We start from the raw sequence: 22,983 nt of genomic DNA, 5'->3' as shown, positions 1-22,983 counted from the left end.
TTTTATTGGAGATCATATTTAAAAAACCCAAGCTTAATAAATAATTTCACTCGGATCAATCATGAATGTAATGTTAATTAGTTCGAACATTACATGTAAAATACAAAAATATATTGTAATTAATAGACGTTGATTTTAAAAATTAAAGGTAAAAGCTCACGTTCATTTCATTTTTAGTAAAGAAAAAGAAAATAAATAAATAATGTCAAATAATAATAAAAATAATGAGACAAAATAAAATAAATAAAAAATTTAGTTGAAATATATTAATAATATTAATTTTTATAGTATTATTTAATTATGAATTGATATATAAGTTTACATTATAAACTTGCGAAATAATTATTTAAGAACTTACTATACGATAATTGTTAATCAATTAATACTAATGTATACGTTTTTTAATTGCTATTGTATCGAAATTAGTTTTTTTTGAAAAATATACTATTTTCTTTTGTGAATGCAATTTTTTGAAAATATACTATTATCTGAATACTAATAAATATATTATTGCTATCTGGATAATTATGGTCGTGTGCCACGTACCTATCAGGCGATCACTTGCGACAATCACTTCCAACTTTTAGATGACGTCATCATTTCAATGGTTGACGTAAGATAAAAACACCCCTATATGCCCAACTCTTCTCTTGTTTCATCTGTGTGAGAGAAATTTTTACATATCTTAATTACTATTTACGTCTCAAATTAATCATCATCTTAAATAATATTTTATAATGAAGAAAAAATTATAAGTAAATTAAAAATAATAATTTTATAAAAATATTGATAATTTTTTCTATTGGATCATTGGTTTATCACCTTATAAACAATTAGTTTTTTTGCTAGAGTTAACCCCATTGTTACACAAAAATTTTAAATTTTGTAGTTCATCATTAATATATAAAAAATAATAATTAATGTGAAATTAAAAAATTAAAATAATAATTATTTTAAGATAATTTTTTTCTTAATGATAATTATAATAGAATGAATGAAGTAATAATTTAAAATTAATTCTATTAAAATTAGTTCTAGTGAAAATAACGTGCCTTAAGCCTCATTATTAACTTCATTTAATCCAAAGTCCAAACAGAAGTTTACATGCTAAAACCAAAAGCAGCGGCTGAGTGAGTTAGGAAATATAACACCATGACCTGAGGAAGATGACCACGACATTGACACGTTTTAAATAATATAGTACACTATTTGCATGCGTGTCGTGCCCTTCGTTTCAATATGTAGAATAAATAGCGCCTCATTAGCACCTTAACTCTTCACTTCACTTGTCTCATAATAATTTGATTCTCTTCCCACTCTTCAAGTTTAACACAACTTCTTTTATTTCCACTCTATGGTTTTCACATAGCGGCCAAGCAACAACGTCTCACACTTACACGCATGTGCAAGTGGAAATTACACACAAGAAACCGATTCACACACACACGAAGAAGCTTACTAGCCAAACATTCTGGTGCAACCGTGCAAGCTTGTTTTGCTTGTCTTGAAAAAAGCAACTTAGCAAACCCCATTTCAGGTTCTTTTTTCCTTTTTAACTCTATCCTAAAGCCTGGTTTAGCATTTGCTTCAAGATAAGTAGTAGTGGTGGCTTAAGAAAACTTTTTGCCTTTAAATATAACAAGAAAAAAAACAACAAAGAGGGAATCATTTCCTTGTTGGTCGTGTTCGTTCTTTAGTCTTTACCCAAAAAGGCAATGAGAGGGACACAGATACTGTTCGTTGGTTTGCTTTGGTTCTTCTGCGTTTATGCACCTTCTTCGTTTTGCGCAAATGTCACGTATGACCACAGAGCATTGGTCATCGATGGCAAGCGCCGTGTCTTGGTCTCTGGTTCTATTCATTACCCTCGTAGCACTCCAGAGGTGTTGTTCATTACCCTCTCTCTGTGTCTGTGTAATGCACACTCCCTTTTCTCTTTAACCTTTGTCTTTGGAGTTTGGACTTAAAAGGGATAGCTTTTGTTGTTGCAGATGTGGCCAGACCTCATTCAGAAATCCAAAGATGGAGGACTTGATGTGATTGAGACTTATGTTTTCTGGAACTTACATGAACCAGTTCAAGGCCAGGTTCTGTTCTGTTCTGTTTTGTTTTGTTAATGTTACTATTAGTATTACCACTTTTGTATTGTTTCTGCCCTTCACTGTCTCTTCATTGTATTGTTTGTGTGTGTGTGTGTTCATTTTTCAAACAAGTAAAAAATATATCATCAATACCAAAAAATTAAAGAATGCAAGCTTAGGAAAATAAATTACCATTGTCTCACATCTTTGTCAGAGTTAATATGAACAGTGTAGTTAAATCTTAAAAAAGCAAGAATTTTTTAGAGGAGTATTTCTCAATGTATATCAGAAGGTATAAAATGGAAACAGCTTATAAAGATGGGGTCTTGTTATCAAATCAATGATGGATTATATAATTTGGTTTGGCAGTATAATTTTGAAGGAAGGGCAGATTTGGTTAAATTTGTGAAGGCAGTAGCAGCAGCAGGTCTATATGTGCATCTCCGGATTGGTCCATACGCATGTGCTGAATGGAACTACGGGTAAAATTTGATCCCTTTTTATGTATCTTTACACAAAAACGTTCATATCTGATCATGGCCTTTAACTTTTCTAAACAGTGGTTTCCCTCTTTGGCTACATTTTATTCCGGGTATTCAGTTCCGAACTGACAACAAACCATTCGAGGTAGTTATTCCTTTCCTTTCTCCATGTCTCATCTTGCTCCATCTGCTTCCTTCTATCATGTGAAATTGAATTGTCTTCAGGCAGAAATGAAGCGGTTCACTGTTAAGATTGTGGATATGATGAAGCAAGAGAGCCTCTATGCCTCACAAGGAGGACCCATTATTTTGTCTCAGGTTTTTCTTCATTTTTATTCAATACATGTCAATTTTATTTTTATGAGAATTTATGGTATCTAGATGTGGAAGCATAGTATAGACTGACAGTCTTGATTTCTTAATGGCCTACTCTGCCTACTTTTTAAATATTAAAATATTACTCCCTCCATTCCAAAACAAAACAATGATTTTTTAAGGTTGTGGCACACTAATTAAAAAGTATACCATTGATTCCAATTTAGACTAAAATACCCTCTATTTTTCAAACACTTTTGTCATAATTATCCCACTAACCACCACTAACAATACATTCTATTATCCATCAACTTATTTTTATGACAAATGTCTCTTTTCAATGCAAGTATTAATTGATCTTTTTAATTATGTCTAAGGATATTGTTGGAAAAAATAATTTTAAAAAGCTAAAGGGCCTATTGTTTTGGAACAAAAACAAAAAGCTAAAAAGACCATTGTTTTGGAACAGGGAGTATGTAAACATGTAATACTAATATGTACTTTCCATTGCAAGGTTGAAAATGAGTATGGGAACATTGATGCGGCCTATGGTCCTGCTGCTAAATCCTACATCAAATGGGCAGCATCAATGGCAACATCTCTTGACACAGGGGTTCCTTGGGTAATGTGCCAACAGGCAGATGCTCCTGATCCAATTGTAAGTTTTCTCCTTTTAGATGTATTTATCGTGTGTTATGTATTTTATGTTTTGCTATATTGTCCATCTTCTTGATTCCTGAATAAAGAAAACTTACGATGCTGCTGTCTATTCTTATCCTACTTGATTGTCAATTTCATAATTTGTTATGTAACTACTCTCAGATTAACACGTGCAATGGATTTTACTGCGATCAATTCACACCAAATTCTAATGCAAAACCAAAAATGTGGACTGAGAATTGGAGTGGATGGTTAGTGTCCTTTTCTATATAAACCATTTAGTTATTTAAAGGTCACACTCAAAATATGATCTGATTGATTGTGTATCTATTTTCTCATTCAACTCTATTTCTATTTTTGCTGTAACATATTGAATTATATGAAACCGTAGGTTTCTTTCATTTGGTGGTGCTGTGCCTTACAGACCAGTAGAAGATCTTGCTTTTGCTGTGGCACGCTTTTACCAGCGAGGTGGAACTTTTCAAAATTACTATATGGTAACGTAAGCTTACATGTTGTTTAAGGCTTTAAGATATTCAAGATAGGAAACGAGCTGATGCCACAGCATATTTTGGTTTCTTGCTCGGAAACAGTACCACGGAGGCACTAATTTTGGCCGAACTACTGGTGGACCTTTCATTTCTACTAGTTATGATTATGATGCACCAATTGATGAGTATGGTATGCACTCTTTCAACCTTTATATCTCACATTAATTGTCGACTCTGTAGAATTATATAAACTGGTGAAGCTTGATTCCGAATGCGGTCAAGAAGATGAATAAACAGTATTGCAACTCGACATCATATGCTCATTTTATATTCAGAGGAGAAAAATTTCAGTGAAAATATTGTGCTTTTTTTTAATAAATATCTGAACTGCATGATGCAGGAATTATTAGACAGCCTAAATGGGGCCACCTTAAAGATGTGCATAAGGCCATAAAGCTTTGTGAAGAAGCCTTGATAGCAACTGATCCAACAATTACATCTCCTGGACCAAATATAGAGGTATGGATTTTCTTTCAGGGCCTAAATGTCTAATATTTTATCAAATTTTAAGTTTCTCTCTCAATAAATGCATTGAAAAGGGTGGAGATCCACGGGATCATTGTCAATCGGTCATAGGTTTCTCTGGTTATTGCCTCTTCCCAATTTCGTGAGTTAATACTTGTTTTATATGCTACTGTCTGATGGTGCTAGTCTTTTTATTGATTGCAGAAAAGTACCACTGTCTGGGGGTGCTAGTCTTTTCTTTTCTGGGTTAATACTTGTTTTATATGCGTTATAAAGTTTTAGTCTCTTCTCCGTATAAAATGTACACCATTTAGTGAACCATCCCATACGCTCAATTGTTCGGGAAAGGAACAGGAACGGTTGGCGGCAAGGGTCAAACTCCTTAACACTTAGAGCGAATTATCTCAAAGGCTTAAGCTGTTGAGTGAGATGGATGGTTTAGTTACCTCTTTTAACATTTACTATTCAAATTCAGGCTGCAGTTTACAAGACAGGATCTATATGTGCTGCCTTCCTTGCCAACATTGCCACATCTGATGCAACAGTGACCTTTAATGGAAATTCATATCACTTGCCTGCATGGTCTGTGAGCATCTTACCAGACTGCAAGAATGTAGTGCTAAATACTGCAAAGGTTTGCCTCATCAACTTCCCAATCAAAACAGATAGTTCAATTGAATGAAGTTACTTTCAAAATCCATGTGATTAATCTACCTACAGTTTAGAACATTTCTTTCATTTGAAGAAGTAGCCTAACCTATAGTTCTTTGTGGTATGACAGATTAATTCTGCATCTATGATTTCAAGCTTCACAACTGAATCTTTCAAAGAAGAGGTTGGATCTTTGGATGATTCTGGCTCGGGATGGAGTTGGATTAGTGAGCCTATTGGTATTTCAAAGTCTGATTCATTTTCAAAATTTGGATTACTGGAGCAAATAAATACAACTGCTGATAAAAGTGATTACTTATGGTACTCGATAAGGTATACAGCATACCTTCAAGGTTGAGAAAGCTTTTTTCTGACTTGCAATTTGCTTCCCCATGTTAATACTTCATTTTTTATCTGCAGCATTGATGTTGAAGGTGATTCTGGTTCTCAAACTGTCCTTCACATTGAATCCCTTGGTCATGCCCTTCATGCTTTCATAAATGGGAAGATTGCAGGTAAATAAATTTAAATCATTGACATATGATGATATGTCTGTTTATAATTTACATATTTTGGATGCCCCTATATGTTCTTGCTTTAATTCCTTGGCATTATTTTAAGGCCAAACAACCAAGGGGTCTAGCTCAGTTGGTTGAACAAGGTGCGTGAGTTGTTACAAACCCGTTGGTACCTCTACCAATAATAAAAAAGGTCTGACAAATAAGAAGTCATATATGCGTTATTAGAAAATGCTGCAAAATGAGGTCAGACTATGTTTGGGTTGGCATTATGCATGGTGGGTCTCCAAGTAGGATTTGCACTGTAAGAAACTTTGAAGGGAAAACACTATGCAGTCATGACAAGAGAAAATAACAAAGGTGTTTGGTATATCTGTCTTCATGCTATGTGTAGTCACTGGCCAGTGGTCAGAGATGATGGATCAGTAACCTATGTAATGAACATAGTATTCTTGGCTGCTGATCCAAAAACTTTCATGCAAGTTTGCAGTCTTAAACATCTAAACGTATCTAGATCAAATCACTCAAATTAACCATAAAAGTTGGTATTCACCAGTTTTATCTGGAGCAGTTTAAAATATGTTACCAAATCCTGTGTTCATTAAATGTATAAAAGAGAAATTATTAAAATAATGTTTATTTTGTCCATTCCTTGGCAAGAAAAAATTTAGAGTAATAAAACATATACATCCAATTTCTACAACACTTTTTACAATTTATTTTTTCTTTCTATCTCTCTTCATCACATAACCCATTTTATCCAATACCTCTCTCTCTTCTCTTCCTATCTCTCTCTCTCTCTTAAGTTGTAAATTTTTTTGTATAAAATTGATGTATGAGTATCATTATCCCCAAAATTAATCCCTTTAAGGATATAGTAAATTAAAATCAAGGTTGATTAGAAATAGAGTAAGATCAACTAATCATGATTTTTCCTTCTTAAAATGTTCAATTGTTTCTTTATTTCAACGGAATATTTTGTGATTTACTAATAGTAATACTTATCATTATGGAGAACTTTTTCAGGGAGTGGAACTGGCAACAGTGGCAAAGCTAAAGTCAATGTGGACATCCCCGTCACACTAGTGGCTGGGAAGAATTCAATTGATCTCCTGAGTTTAACTGTGGGACTTCAGGTTTGTCTTTACATCTTATAAATGCATTGTCTTGTTAATCCCTCTTCATATAATTTCACTTTATCATCAATCATATTCTCATTACTACATCAACTAATGCAAAACTTATGTGCATCAGAACTATGGAGCTTTTTTTGACACATGGGGTGCAGGGATCACTGGTCCAGTGATACTGAAAGGTTTGAAGAATGGAAGCACTGTTGATCTCTCCTCCCAGCAGTGGACATATCAGGTTAGTCTCAGCTTAACTAAAGCCAGATATTTTCTTTCTCGTTTTGAGTTTTATTGATTCCATTAACTGAAGAGATACAACTGAAATATTGTAAAGTGGATTTCATTTTTCCTTTTTGATTGAAGTCATAGATATAATACACTGTATTTTTGTAAATTCAGGTTGGCCTTAAATATGAAGATTTAGGTCCATCTAATGGCAGTTCTGGACAGTGGAATTCACAATCTACCTTACCTACAAATCAATCCTTGATTTGGTACAAGGTAATCTTTAGTAAAATATTGCATCTATAGAAATTCTTGAGTTCTTAATTATATTCTCATTATTATAACTGCATAAGTGGACAATGTCTCTTTGCACTTATTTGGTTCCCTTTGTTGGTTTATGGAGTGTCCAATTTCGTGTTTACTCAACTGTGTATGCATCTGATATACTCACAATCACATACTACAAAGAAAATTAAGGGAATGCTATTATAGGAAAAAATGATTTTGCTGAAAACTAACGGTAAAAACATGTTGTATTAGACAAACTTTGTTGCTCCCTCTGGAAGTAATCCAGTTGCAATTGACTTCACGGGGATGGGAAAAGGTGAGGCTTGGGTGAATGGACAGAGCATTGGACGGTACTGGCCTACATATGTTTCTCCGAATGGTGGTTGTACCGACTCGTGCAATTATAGAGGGGCCTATAGTTCATCCAAATGTCTCAAGAACTGCGGAAAACCATCACAGACATTGTAAGTGTTAGATATTCTGCATGAGAAGTTGAAACTAGAAAGAAAACAATCCTGAATTGTTTGAAGGAAGTGAAGGCAATCTTGTTAGATACTAATTGAATGACTAATCCTGCAGATACCACATACCACGATCATGGTTACAACCAGATAGCAACACACTTGTATTGTTTGAGGAGAGTGGAGGCGACCCTACACAAATATCTTTCGCTACAAAACAGATAGGAAGCATGTGTTCACATGTATCTGAATCTCACCCTCCACCTGTTGACTTGTGGAATTCAGATAAAGGAAGAAAAGTAGGGCCTGTATTGTCACTGGAGTGCCCTTATCCTAATCAGTTGATCTCTTCCATTAAATTTGCAAGTTTTGGAACGCCTTATGGGACTTGTGGGAACTTCAAACATGGGCGGTGCAGAAGTAATAAGGCTCTATCCATTGTGCAGAAGGTGTTATCCTGATTCCTCTTAAATAAGAAGTTCATATATATGCCTTTTGTGTAGTTAATTTGACTTTTTTTTTCTTTCGGATTATACTGACTCTTATGAATATTAATTAACAGGCCTGCATTGGATCAAGTAGTTGTAGAATTGGAATATCGATTAATACATTCGGAGATCCATGTAAAGGAGTAACAAAAAGTTTAGCTGTTGAAGCTTCTTGTGCATAGACATGTTGCTTCAAGCCTTCCCACTTCCTAGCTGAAGAGCACTCTGCACTCCAAGTGTCTTAGACTCATTATTGAAGATGATCCCTGGTTAGTAGCCAATGTAAAATTCTATTCTGGTAGTAAACCAGGAAAAAATGTCAAACAAAACAGTGTATATTTAGTTAATAAAAAAGGAAGGTCTCACTAATACATGATGTGTGATAGTAGTTTGTTAAAGTAAGGTTTCTAACTCACTATACAAAAAATTGTTCTCCTACATGGCTACATCAAGTGAGTAAGAGGAGCAATGAACAATAGGGAAATTTCTGATAAGTGAAATTGGATTAATAAATTAATTTGTAATGGAAAGTTTTCCCAAAATAAAATTCATCATGTCGGTATTCCATGTAATCACCATTCATATTTACGAAATCGTGGGGCAACATGTTAGGCCTTTATTTGTCTGGATATATCACTAAGCTAGAATCCAAAATACAGGCATTTCAATAATTCGTTCAGGAAACTTTTATCATGAACTTCAATGATATCAGTAATCACCAAGTTCCTCGTTGGTAGCAAACCACTGTTACCAGAATGAAACCATTATGAGATTCCCTGCTCAAATCCCTTCCAATACATACAGTGATTCCATGCTCAAAATCTGGATGATAAATTCATAATTTGGTGTGAAATATATGCATGTCTTTGATATCAATAAACCTTCCATCTTCATCATCCTTGCCCACTAAGTATTACATCATTATGTATAAATATGTTTGGTTTTAGGAGTGTAGTTTCCATTTGACAAAAAAAAAAAAAGTGGAATTTCCATAACCTATCAACAACTCTTTCCTTCACCTATCTTCACGGCAATAAAAGAAAAATAGAATAAAAAATTGTACTGCTTGATTACAAAGCTCTCAGCAAAAACACTACAATTCACAAAATCAATTGATTGCGATTGGACAATGGTGTGGCCTTCAATCATAAAAACACATTGCTCCCTGATTTCATCCGTTTATCATCATTGATGCAACATCTGAATATCCTTACCAGCTAGCAATTGTGTGTATGCTCACAAATCACAATTTAAGGTTTTAAAACAAAGCGTCTCACCTACCTATCATTGTCTCCCACACCCAGATTTTCTCTATAAAAGCCATCTCCACCATATCATCAATGCATCAAGTGCCCATTGCCAATACAAATCCTACCATTTCTACTCCTTTCCAAAAGAACCAGAGCCTTCATTTACCAAAACTAAAATCATGATGAAAAAGCAATGTCTCTTGTCCTTCTCACTAGCACTGCTAGTTTCATTTTTGTATTTCACCACCACTTTAGCCCAATTATCACCAGCTTCTGCCCCTCAAAAACCAGCCCAACATACCCCTACAGCACCAGCTGCAGCTCCTAAACCATTGGTTCCCTCATTGCCACAGTCACCAAGTGATTCAACCCCTGACAGTACTCCAGCTGTTGACATTGTTGGAATCCTGAGGCAGGCAAAGTCATTCAACATCCTAATCCGCCTCATGAAAACCACCCAATTGATCAACCAACTCAATGCACAGCTCCTCACTACTAAATCAGGCGGCATTACCATTCTTGCACCCGATGACAGTTCCTTCTCAGAACTCAAAGCAGGCTTCCTCAACTCTCTTTCTGATGGACAGAAGCTCGAGCTCTTACAGTTCCATGTTCTTTCAGACTACGTGTCTAGCTCCAATTTTGATACTCTGACGAATCCAGTGAGAACACTTGCAGGGGCTAAGCCAGGAAAGGTGGAACTGAATGTGATAAGTTATGGTGGGAGTGTGAACATCTCAACAGGTGAGGTTAACACCACCATCACTGGCATTGTATATACTGATAAGCATCTTGCTATATATAAGGTGGGGAAGGTGCTTCTTCCTATGGATTTCTTTGCTGTGGCCAAGGCACCAGCAAAGGCACCTTCTCTGGCACCAGAACCTTCAGCAAAGGCTCCTAAAGCTGATAAGGATCCATTATCCCCAGATACCTCAGAATCTTCTCAAACTAATCCCACAACCGAGAACTCTGGCACAGTGAAAATCAATGTGCATGGAAAGTGGGTATCCCTTGTTTTTGGAATAATTCTCATGACTGTATTCTCATCATAAACCATTGCATACCATGTAGTTAATATTCAAGAGTGTTATGATTGTGAGAAAGGAGTGAGTACTGAGTGCTTTAGTGGTGAGTTTATCAGAGTGGATTAGGGATATGAGATTGTTGTATCCCTCTATGAATTTATTCTGAGGTATGCTATATATGATTGCTTCATATATTTTTTATGCACACTTCCACGGTGGTTGGTTCAATATTTTGCAATTTTATGATGTAATCTGAAGAAAAAAATCATCAAAACTCTGTCCCAAATTTAATAATAAAAATCAATAGTTTGTTAGCGTATTGCGGGTCATACTTCAATATTTATTTGCAAGTTTAGGCACTCGCTAGTTATAAAATGTTTTGGGTAATTAAAGGAGGTGGGAAAAAAGTATTCGGCCTATTTAAGCAAATAGTAGGTTGCATTTGTTTGAAATAGCTTAATAATTAAAGACATGTTTTTAGCGAGCTAATTACAGCAAGTTACGAGTTGACATCAATAAAGTTTGAAGGGAGTTTTTGGTTCCTAAAGTATAGTAATGCAAACATTAACGGATGCATAATTTGTTAGTGAACTCTAAGATATCTCCTCTAAATGGTTCAATTAAAATAACACATTAAAGCAAAACAAAATAACTTTTTTTTTAACCCAAAGGGTTGGTGCAATAATATCTGACCCAGGACAAAATAAAACTTTTTTCATACATTTCTCCAAATGCTTCTTTTTTATTTGATGTGAATACTCGACCCGTATACAGTGTCACCGCGCACCTCTCAAGTAACATTTGCATAGATACATGCATCCAGTTGTTGTATGATAAAACCTACGAATTACGATTAGAAAGAAAAATAGTTCCACACTTTCACATCTAGAACAACCTTAAAGATTTAAGAAAAAAAAATTAACAGATAGGCTGTGTCTTAATCTAGAACAACCTTATCGCTGAAGACCTAAGGCTGTCTAGGACCATGGAACTCGCATTCTACCTTACCTAAGAATCAACCCTTGTCTTGGTACAAGGTAGTCTTAATTGTTAAATTCTTAGTAATATATTGAAATTTAAGAAAATGATCTGCATGTCTCTTGTATTATGACTCTAAACTCCTCAAAATAGCCGGGCTAAAAATGCTTGTTTATTGTATTTCTTCCTCTACAAAAGGTATATTAGATAATTATCTCAATTAAAAAATCTCAAGTAATTTCTCAATGATCCTTCTATTGTTATGATCGTGTTAGACAAATCTTCTTGCACCTCTTTGGTTCACTTGGTGTAAGGTTAGAGCACGTATTGTCCAGCAATGTGCAGAATCTAATTTGAACCTAGTAGTATGTGTCTTGTACTATGTTACGTGTTTTTTTTTTTTCTTTGTACTGTACTATTGTACATGTATTTACTTGGTACAGAAACATTTTGGACATGTTGGCACTTAATAACTGCATATGGCTTCAGTTATTATTTATACCATTATCATGGAAAGACGAGGCTTGGATGAATGGAAAGCATTGGGCGATACTAGGCAGTAAGCAACATTTCTCTTCAATTGGTGGTATTTGTACTAACTCGTGCGTTTTAGGAGGGTGTTATATGATTCATCCAAATGTCTCAAGAACTTTCAATCTTTAATACTTCTTTGCTGTTATCAAGAAATTGAGAGCCTATTTGGACAAATTAAAAACCCCACCGAATAGCAGAGCAAGTAAAGTATTATTAGCATAACAAAAATGCATTCCGTCATTAATATGTTTGCTAGTGATAATTGCGGCTACTAGGGAGAATTGATGAATTGATCAAAGATGGATTGGAAGACTTAAAAAAATAATTCTACATATCTTTAATACACATCAATCAGTATAACTTTTTACGAAAAATGAAGATCATGGGCAACATTTTAGGCCCTTATTTCTCTGAATACATTAATAAAAAAACAGAATGCAAGATGTCAAATATTTGATCACTATAAAGTCTTATTTTTCAAGAGGCAGGATATCAGTACTGAGCAACTAGTCCTTCGGTGCTTGCTATTTCGGATGGCCTTTGGAACCTGCATAGGTTGCATGATGTAGAAAAGAGAGAAAGAGTCTGGTACTTGTTCTCCCCACCCATCATTGGCATAGGAACCCCTCTCTTAACAGGGCTAACATACCCTGGCCTATAAGTCTGACCTAAAACTCCTTCAAAGTTATCAGTACTTTTCTTAAACCTGAACTGTGTCTCCAAATGAGCAAAAGCATCATCTGATGGCAACTGGTAATTGTGAATCTTGTTTTCTTGCTCTCCAATTGGCTTCACACTAATATCCAACTCAACCAAGCCTGAAATTGTGACTCTCACGCTGTTGGTATCATCAGTTCTCTCCACAACCACTTCTCTTTCATCACCATTGGCCCTCCATTCAGCCTCTCCATCAGTGGGAATGTTGACTGGTTCATCATCCCATTTCACTATGAGAGAGTCAACCTTGTCATCCCAGTGAGACACTCTATTGGCTGCAATGACAAGAGTGTGTGTGTCAAACATGACAGCAAGTGCTTGCACCCATGTGTAGTCACGAGTCCTTCCTTGTGGTCGAGTACCAATGAAGTGAGCATTGATTTGGAACTCGTTATCAGAAACAATGGCAAAGTTTCCTCCTTTGGCACCGTGGAAGTAGAACATCACACCGTCGCCACCAACAAAGCGAGGATCATAACACAGAGATCCATACCCATCACAATTGGCTTTCCTAACTGCAAAACAAACTAACTAAACATGAGTACCAGTCTCACTTCTCAACCAATCAGAAATCATCTTAAAATGTGTTTTATAAAAGGCAACAAATTTAGAGTGTAAAGACACTTTACACTATCAATACATTTAAATTAAAACTTTACACTCTCATCAGAAATCATGAGGGCGAGCCCTGGTGCAGCGGTAAAGTTGTGCCTTGGTGACTTGTTGGTCATGGGTTTGAATCCGGAAACAGCCTCTTTGCATATGCAAGGGTAAGGCGCGAAGTTTTTTTACTCTCATCAGAAATCATAAATTATAGCAGATATGACTTTTAAAATAGCTATTGTAAAAGTTAACAAACTTACCATACATACAATTTGGTTGTGACCAGATTACATTACACTCTCATTGCATAAACTATTTAAGCTTTTATATATTGAAAAATAGTATAGAAAAATTGAGGGTCCTTGGAACTTACCCTTGCAAGTGGCTTCACATGTGCTGCTGCTGCAGTCAATGAAACATGCCTTCTGCTTCTTGTTTTTCTTAGGCTTCCTGAATGCGCACTCGGATGGACACACAATGGTCTTAAACTCACAGGCAGTGTTTTTTCTGCAGAAGCCTCGTTCTTGACCTGTTGGCAGAGGTGACAGCTTGTCATAATTTGTGGCTTCACCTTGCTGCTTTTTTGCCTGTTTCTCTTTTTCCTTCTTCTCCTTTTCCTTTTCCTTTTTCTCCTTCTTCTCCCTCTTCTCCTTCTCCTTCTCCCTCTTCTCCCTCTCCTTTTCTTCCTTATCCTTACCCTTTCCATTACCATTACCATTGCCATTGCTATTGTTGCCATTACCATTTCCTTGACCTTGAGCAATGACAGCTTCCATAGCAAGAAGTAAGATGAGGATGGCCACCAAGATGCTCCACTTTCTTCCACCCATCTTCGCCATCTACAAATATTGTGCCTTTGTTTTGACTTTTTGTTTCTTTCCTCTGCTTTGATGATTTTCAAGTATTGCTTTAATGATGCAGAGGATAGTTGGAGAGAACATGAAGTGAAAGAGAATATTTATAATGAATCTGGCATGCAAATTGGCCCAAAAGTTCGGCTTAAGCTTTGCTGAAAGTTCGTCGTTGCTTAGTGGTGTGATACGTGGACTACTCAATGCTGAATTGTTAAAGTACCAAAGAGATTTATTGATCAAGTAAACGCAACACTGACTTGCTGTTAAAACATGTTAAATTCCTTCCTTCTATATGAATGTCCTAGCACGTTCTTTATTCCCTAAACATTGAAAGAAAAAAAAATCTCTAGGATCTACTGAAGACCTGGATTGTTCAAAAGGAAGACTTGCAATGGAAGATTATAGGCCTATTATTTTCATAGTGATTAGCTTCAATTCTAAGCTACACGTTATGACGTTAATTAATGTTATTATGGCTACGTTTATGCCATGTAACTGAAGGTAGTTTGTGACTTTTGCGCTTATTCGACGTTGAGAGAGAGAGCATTAGCTAGCAATCAATTTAGCTGTAGCAACGTGGGTGTCGAGTTGAGAAGAAGCATCTTTGATTGATGGCATTGGGGCTGGAACAGCACCACCTCTGACTTCTTTATATGCAAATCAACCCTTGCGTCTTACTCGTTCGTATATACTATATATTAGATGTTGGTCGAGTCGGCAAGGATAAAAGATTTCTTAAGCTTATAAAAAAAAAATGACCAATTTCGTCCTGATTTTATACTCATGGTCAATTTAGTCTCTATATTATAGAAATGATTAACTTAGTCCACAATTGTGTAAATGAACTAACAATTTAATCCTACCGTCAAGTAATTTTTATTTCTGTTGATGTTTTTGGCAATGTGGTATGTGAAGGACAACATAACAAATCCAAATGGCCAAAGTGATCTCCACTTATTAGGTCAGGTATCTGTGGACCAAATTGTCAGTTTTATTTTAGGCACATAATAGTATCATGTGTCCTCCACACCAAATTCCTTCCTCAATTCCCTCTAGGGTTCTCTTTGTCGACATGTCGCCATATGTTGACGCTAAAGACAATTTTCGACGGTGACAACTCTTTTTCTTTTTTTCTCGTTTCTTCTCCCTCTTCTTTTGAAAGCATTTCATGATCTTTATTATTCATTTTTCACAAATAATGTTGTTGCCTATGCCTACAATTGTGCCATGTATGTGTTTAAATTTTCCCAATCTCAAGGACCCACAGAGATATAGTTTGGGAGCCAAAGGGTGGTGGCTTGCAATGGTAGGAGAACGAGAAGGAAGGGTAAAACAAGAAACATGTTGTTTGTAGGGGTGGCAAACCGGGTTTGCCCACCCCGCTCGGTTTGTCCCGTCTCCAACCCACCAAAAACAAGCCAACCCATCCCGCCCTGCATTTCATATATGGATTCAAAGTGTCAGTCCATCTCATTTTTGTCGGGTTGGCCCATTGATCCGTCAAAACTAAAATATTAAGAAAAGGCAAATTATAAATATATGTTAATTAATTTCTTTTATAAACATTAAATAATAAATACTTACTTAAAAAACTGAAAGTATTACCTTAAATTTGGAATAATAATATATTTAGACAAAAATGAACTAATTAAAAATTAATAAATATATGTATAAATACTAAATTATTTTTTAATGAAAAAGCGGGTTAGTAGGTTGGCTCGCTCTGCTTTTCTCCCAACCCATTTTTTAGTGGGTCAAAATGGGACGGGTTGACAGGTTGAAAACCCCAACCCAGCCTGCCAAAAATATAGGCCAAAATGGGTTGACTCGACGAGTCCAACCCATTTTGTCACCCCTAGTTGTTTGGTTCTGCACGTCAACATTTATCGTTGAGGTGATGATGACGATGTCAATGGTGGTGATTCACAACAAGATGATCTACCGGAGCGTTGCTTGATGTGACATCCTCTAACCCGACATACATATTTATATAATATTATATATGAAAATGCGGAATTAATTAAAATGATTTTATTCAATAAACATAAAGGAACTCACGTGGATAAAAGATTCACATTCGCATTAATCACCAAATTAAAAACTTATCAAATAGGGGTATGAAAACATCTTTGGCCCAAAACAAGGTCATCCAATTTTTACAAAAGGAAACAAGTTAAGTAGCGAAATAACATAAAGTAACAAGTTCAAAACATTATGCAAATAATACAAAAACTCATGTCTCAATGTCACATTATATTAGAGCATTGTATTCCAGTGTCCTCTAGCATAAGGTTCTCCATAGTCATTCACCTAATCACCTGTTCCCATGAACACAAAGTTTGAAATCATCACATGATCCAAATACAAACAGCACACAGAAAGTGAGTTATCACATTCCTAACTAATAGAGAGAAATAAAACAACATAGATATACATATCATATAAATGAAATACAGCTTACTTAAACACAACTCACGTCCTTCCACCACTTATCGTGTGACATCACATCTCAACACTACATGTCTCACACATTTTCACATCATTCACATACTCAAGGATCAAAACACAATATCACTCGACCAATCAATATCGATCAATACACAAACTTTATGCAATAAATATACTAAGACTCAATCATATATACAATGTGGTACTATGTCAGTGAAAAACCTCGTTGGACGCCCAGGAGTGCATGACAAGACAGACCACACGCTAGTAAGTTGGGTCACCCTCACTAGGTAAAATCATAGGAAGACTAATCAGGGTCACATTGTTTTGCAAGAATGCTCCAACCATGTGGGATTGACACATGCTTAAAGGAGCACTCAAACCGAAGAGTCTGTTAGGGCTTCTCCCTCGTGATTCAAGTTCAACCCAAAAAATATTTTGCCACACAAACTCTATCTATGAACTGTACAAAACACACGACTCATTAATTGTACTCAAAATAATTTTAACTCATCACGCTTCAAAGTGATTAAACTTGTCGGGTTCCCACAGTGGATCCCATAACAATACTTGACGCACATTAACTCATCACCCTTAAAGTGTCTTACAGTCGTGTAATTGTATGGTTCATAACTCACAACTCAATGCACACAACATCTCAATACACATGTATCTTACAATTCGACACATACTCAATTTATCACTTACACACAATCTCAATCATAATTTCATGATCCCAATATAATAATTTATCATGCTAATCTAGTATATCTTGTCCAAAACATAAATGATTTATACAAAATTGCTTCTCAGAACATCGGGAGTAAAATCCCTCAAACAATTTCACATAATCATATCAAAATCAAAGGAATCAAAATCGTAGGTTCAAAAACACAAAAAAACACCAAGAACACTCAATTTTATCAACCAATTCGCATCAGGGCATCAATTGGTCCGTCAAACACATCAATCATGTAATTATAATCGTAAAGGAAGAATTATAATACAATAAACATTCTAAAATAAACTCCAATTTGATTATCTAAGAATCCCTATTTATGTTCATTCTAACCCCAATTGCAATAAACGCATCCTTTACATCTAAGTGGGCTCATATGTGTAGTCCGGAAGTGATAGCGTCATCTCTAGCGGTTCCCTAAGATTCCTCAAATTTTTCCTCTGGTTGTTCTGCTAGGGTTTCCAAGCGTTAAAGAGAATGAGAAGGGATTGGAGCCTCCATCCCACTGTCTGTGTGCGAGGAGTATTTCTCCCTCCAGATACATTCTTTCACATGCAAATTCCAACGGTGGAGATGTGCAAAAATGAGTTACAAACCTGGTGCTCAAATTTCACAATGATCCAACAATTATTGAGTTCGAGATCATAGTATTAGTGGGATAGGTTTGGATGTATGCGGGAAAAATAAAGGATTTTGAGAGAAGAAGAAGGAAAAATGAAGTTGAGAGAAAGAGAGAGCGTAGAGAAACATATCGTAAATGTAAAAATTGACCTAATATGTCCCTATTTATAGTTAGGGTATTCTCAACTTATTATTTACTCTATTTTTATTTATTTTATTATTTTATAAAAAGAAATTATATTTTACTCCCTATCAAGTGAATAAATAAAACATATTTTTTATTTTCTAAGAACATATATTTATTTTATCTACCTTAAAATTATTATTTTAATTAATAAAATGATTTCTCCTCATTTATTTAATTACAAAAATCTCATTATTTCCTAAAACTCTATTTATTTTTAAATAAAATCCTTTTTAATTTATTTTATGAAAAATGGGATATTACACTTGAAGTTTTGCTCATATCCTCCAATGGTGGAGAGAAGAAGGAGAGGGGAAACATTTGGTAGAGAGAAGTTTCACTAACATTTTAGTTCAGAACATTGTGCGCCAACATGGAACATCCCCTACATGCATGGATTTGACATGTCAGTAAAAACGTGCCATGTATGCACTCAATGTTAAAGGAAATGGAGATCACTTAATAGTATGACTAATTTGTCAGTACATTTACATAATCATAGACTAAACTGATCATTTCCATAGTACAAGGACTAAATTGACAACGAGTGTAAAATATAGGGACAAAATTAGTCATTTGTCCAAAAAAAATCTTAACAAACAAACCACATTGAATTACTTTTCTCTTTGGAACAATTTTGAAAACTTAGGCATTTTTTCTTAATATATCCCCCTTTTTATATTTATTGGGTTCAATTATTCCATGAGTCTCTCTATTTTTACTGAATTTTCAATTAGGTCCTTCAATTTTTTTAATTAGATCTCAAAATTTTATTTTTTTAAATAGGCCTTCTTGTCTAATTTTTCCACAAACACCTAATTAGAGATATAGAAAGTGGATTGTTGCTTTTGGAGTGTCGTATAAGCACAGCTGAGTCAATTGTGATAAATTTCTACTTAGTTTAAACCTTTATATGTTAATTCAACCCAAGTATTCTTTTATAAGTCTCTCACAATTGTTTGCCTAAAATTACTAAAGTACATTGTTGAGGATGTCAACAAACAAAGGTTCATAATACTTAATTACTACAATTAAGAGATGACAAAAGTCAAAGGCATGCATCAAAATTCAAATTAATTAGCATCACAAACAACTTAAAGATATGAATGCAAAAAATGTTTTCCTTCTGGATGAGTTCCTATAAGAGATGTTGATCGAGCAATTTCGAGAATCATGGACAAACTACAAGCAAAAATTGATATACAAGCACAAGTAGGTGTCACTATCAAACCTGATCATACACATCATTATTAAAGACACCAAGTGAAAGAAGTGTTAAGTTGCAAGGGCAAAAGCTTTATTTTCTTGAACAAATATCGTCTAGGGCAAGTCAACTCACAAAAGGTACTATCAAAGATCTTAATCACAATAGGATAAATAAAAAGGAAAATAAAAGTAATAACTTCTCTTCTATTTCTAACCCCACCTACAAGAAAAATGGACTTTATTATGTTTAAGGAAAGCTAAGTCATCACACACCTTTATGCAGGCATTGTGTGGCCAGAAAAAAAGGACAATTATCCTAAGCCTAACGCTAACCTAGAAAAAGGAAATGATGTTAATATGACCAATGTGAGCAAATGGGTGGTAGATTTTAGGGGTTATCTAAAACATCAATGTGAATAGAAATTGGTTTACCTCCTACATTCTTGTTGGGAAAGGAGAAAAATATGTTTACCTTGGTCATTCTTGGACTACTCTAGTTTTGTAAAATAGGAAAATTTCTTTTGAAGCTTACATATGGAAAGACCTTCTTTCTAGGTGACATGTTGTGTGTGTCCATGCCACCATTAAAGTTGATTTCGGTAGCACTGTTGAGAAATAGTAAGGTTAAAGTATCATTTGAATCTAATTAGGTTGTAATGAAAAAGAATATTTTTTTTATTAAATCAAGTACTTTTTACTAGAGATAATCATGTTCCAGTTGTGTAGAGTCATTAATTGAACAATTTATTTGTAGGAAAAGGTATCGTGATTAAGGACTTTTTGTATCTAAAGTTATTAATGAACCTACATCTTCTTCTCCGCTTTTGATTGATTCATATAATATATATATGGCCTCCCTAATTGGACAAATTAAAATAACTCCATCACGCTGGGCCGGGATAACTAAGAGCATGTTTATGTAGGCGTTGGATCCGGTTGGCACACATTCCAAAGCAGCATTTTATGAGAAGCAATTACCCTCGTGCTTTTGCTTGAAGATGGTTTGAAGGCTGGGAACGGAGAAACAAACATGTTGTAAGTAGGAGATGGACTGGAAGACTAAAAAATGATTCTTTCATATCTTTAATACACGTTAATCACTATTACATTTTACAAAAGGTTGATCATGGGCAACATTTTAGGCCCTTATTTGTGTGGATACAATATAAAGAAACCAAAATGCAAGATGTCAACAATGAGAACACTAAGAATGTCTTATTTTTCATGATGCATAATATCAGTACTGAGCAACTAGTCCTTCGGTGCTTGCTATCTCAGATGGCCTCTGGAACTTGCATAGGTTACATGATGTTGAAAACATAGAGAGAGTTTGGTACTTGTCCTCACCACCCATCATTGGCATAGGAACTCCTCTTTTGACAGGACTAACATACCCTGGCCTATAAGTCTGACCCAAAACTCCTTCAAAGTTATCAGTACTTTTCTTAAACCTGAACTGTGTCTCCAAATGAGCAAAAGCATCATCTGATGGCAACTGGTAATTGTGAACCTTGTTTTCTTGCTCTCTGATTGGCTTCACGCTAATGTCCATCTCAATCAAACCAGAAACTGTCACTCTCACACTGTTGGTATCGTCAGTTCTCTCCACAACCACTTCTCTTTCATCACCATTGGCCCTCCATTCAGCCTCTCCATCAGTGGGAATGTTGACTAGTTCATCATCCCACTTTACTATGAGAGAATCTACATTGTCATCCCAGTGAGACACTCTATTGGCTGCAATGGCAAGAGTGTGTGTGTCAAACATGACAGAGAGTGCTTGCACCCATGTGTAGTCTCGAGTCCTTCCTTTTGGTCGAGTACCAATGAAGTGAGCATTGATTTGGAACTCATCATCTGAAACAATGGCAAAGTTTCCTCCTTTGGCACCGTGGAAGTAGAACATCACTCCATCACCACCAACAAAGCGAGGATCATAACACAAAGCACCATATCCATCACAGTTGGCTTTTCTAACTGCCAAACAAACAAACAAACTCAACATCAGCTAGTTCATCTCTCACTCCTCAACCAATCAAAAATCAGAAGATGTATTTTTAAAAAAGTCAACCGATCATATAGTATAAAAATAGTTTTCTCTTATATTAATAAATTATATTGCATGTCTTTTGTAGAATTTAATTTATTATGTATTATTAGTGTAAAAAGTTTTAAATGTCAACTAATTAATAAGAAATCATAATAAATCTCACTTTATTATTAAAGTTAATAAATGTATTTATGATAATAACTTATGATTTGATAACATGAATTAATACAATAAATTTTTATCTGAGAAATAAAATTCTAACTAATCTGATCTAGAGATAAATAATGTCTGGATGAAAATTGAAGTTAAATAATATTTGAATGATTTAATGTTAACTTTAACACATTAACCAGTGAGTTAATTCTATTTACTCATCTTTAAATTAGAAGAAAGAGTATATTTGAAAAGAAAAATTGAGGGTCCTTGGAACTTACCCTTGCAAGTGGCTTCACATGTACTGCTGCTGCAGTCAATGAAACATGCCTTCTGCTTCTTGTTCTTCTTGGGTTTCCTGTATGCGCACTCGGATGGACACACAATGGTCTTAAACTCACAGGCAGTGTTTTTTCTGCAGAAGCCTCGTTCTTGACCTGTTGGCAAAGGTGACAGCTTGTCATAATTTGTGGCTTCACCCTGCTGCTTTTTTGCCTGTTTCTCTTTTTCCTTCTTCTCCTTTTCCTTTTCCTTTTTCTCCTTCTTCTCCCTCTTCTCCTTCTCCTTCTCCCTCTTCTCCCTCTCCTTCTCTTCCTTATCATTACCCTTGCCATTACCGTTACCATTACCATTGCCATTTCCATTGTTGCCATTACCATTTCCTTGACCTTGAGCAATGACAGCTTCCATAGCAAGAAGTAAGATGAAGATGGCCACCAAGATGCTCCACTTTCTTCCACCCATCTTCGCCATCTACAAATATTGTGCCTTTGTTTTGACTTTTTGTTTCTTTCCTCTGCTTTGATGATTTTCAAGTATTGCTTTAATGATGCAGAGGATAGTTGGAGAGGACATGAAGTGAAAGAGAATATTTATATAGAATCTGGCATGCAAATTGGCCCAGAAGTTCGCCTTAAGCTTTACTGCAATCCTTTTTCTAAACTCTTCAAAAGTTTGTGGTTGCTTAGTAGTACTGCAATGCATGGACTATTCAATGCTAAATTTTTAAAGTACCAAAGAGATTTATTGATCAAGTAAACACGTACAATACTAACTTACTATATTTGGAGTAGCACGTTCTTTTTGGCTAACGAAAGAAAGAGAACTTCTGGGATCTACAGAAGACCTTGATTATTTAAATGGAAGACTTGCAATGGAAGTTTATAGGCTTGTTATTTTAGACACAAAAATTAAGCACCTATAGCTAGGCGCCAAAGGAAGCATGCATATAATGCCATATATCAACGTAACCTTTTAATTTTTTCACAAAATGGTCAGCTTCAATTCTAAGCTACACGTTAAC

The 22,983-nt window shown here is 35.2% G+C and overlaps 4 protein-coding genes across 6 annotated transcripts; 2 read left to right on the top strand and 2 right to left on the bottom strand.

The window, feature by feature from the left end:
• Positions 1-1,276: 1,276 nt before the first annotated feature.
• LOC114376736 (beta-galactosidase 8-like) lies at positions 1,277-8,686 on the top strand. 3 transcript variants are annotated; one of them, XM_028334982.1, is made up of 19 exons: positions 1,277-1,883; positions 1,992-2,087; positions 2,451-2,563; positions 2,642-2,708; positions 2,789-2,881; positions 3,393-3,536; positions 3,701-3,789; positions 3,930-4,035; positions 4,132-4,219; positions 4,430-4,548; positions 5,030-5,188; positions 5,336-5,538; positions 5,626-5,720; positions 6,750-6,859; positions 6,978-7,091; positions 7,253-7,354; positions 7,619-7,830; positions 7,946-8,276; positions 8,390-8,686. In XM_028334982.1, the coding sequence occupies exons 1-19, from the start codon at positions 1,716-1,718 to the stop codon at positions 8,495-8,497; spliced, it is 2,517 nt and encodes an 838-aa protein (XP_028190783.1). In that variant the 5' UTR covers positions 1,277-1,715; the 3' UTR covers positions 8,498-8,686. The 3 variants fall into 3 exon arrangements, with proteins under 3 accessions (XP_028190783.1, XP_028190785.1, XP_028190784.1); XM_028334984.1 differs by having other exon boundaries at positions 1,278-1,537; XM_028334983.1 differs by having other exon boundaries at positions 1,809-1,914.
• A 955-nt stretch (positions 8,687-9,641) lies between these two features.
• Positions 9,642-10,821, top strand: LOC114376737 (fasciclin-like arabinogalactan protein 12). The gene has a single exon (XM_028334986.1). The coding sequence runs from the start codon at positions 9,745-9,747 to the stop codon at positions 10,618-10,620; it is 876 nt and encodes a 291-aa protein (XP_028190787.1). The 5' UTR covers positions 9,642-9,744; the 3' UTR covers positions 10,621-10,821.
• Positions 10,822-12,386: 1,565 nt separating this feature from the next.
• Positions 12,387-14,358, bottom strand: LOC114374978. Its single transcript, XM_028332707.1, has 2 exons — positions 13,799-14,358; positions 12,387-13,337 (listed from the first exon to the last, which is right to left on the bottom strand). Exons 1-2 carry the CDS (start codon positions 14,262-14,264, stop codon positions 12,598-12,600), a joined length of 1,206 nt encoding a protein of 401 aa, XP_028188508.1. The 5' UTR covers positions 14,265-14,358; the 3' UTR covers positions 12,387-12,597.
• Positions 14,359-20,529: 6,171 nt separating this feature from the next.
• On the bottom strand, positions 20,530-22,573 carry LOC114374819. Its single transcript, XM_028332515.1, has 2 exons — positions 21,962-22,573; positions 20,530-21,454 (listed from the first exon to the last, which is right to left on the bottom strand). Exons 1-2 carry the CDS (start codon positions 22,431-22,433, stop codon positions 20,715-20,717), a joined length of 1,212 nt encoding a protein of 403 aa, XP_028188316.1. The 5' UTR covers positions 22,434-22,573; the 3' UTR covers positions 20,530-20,714.
• Positions 22,574-22,983: the final 410 nt, after the last annotated feature.

Source organism: Glycine soja, chromosome 11 (genome assembly GCF_004193775.1).
Source record: "Glycine soja cultivar W05 chromosome 11, ASM419377v2, whole genome shotgun sequence".
Lineage (NCBI taxonomy): Eukaryota > Viridiplantae > Streptophyta > Magnoliopsida > Fabales > Fabaceae > Glycine > Glycine soja.
The sequence above is the reverse complement of the archived record's forward strand: the minus strand, read 5'-3'. Positions and strand labels throughout refer to the sequence as shown.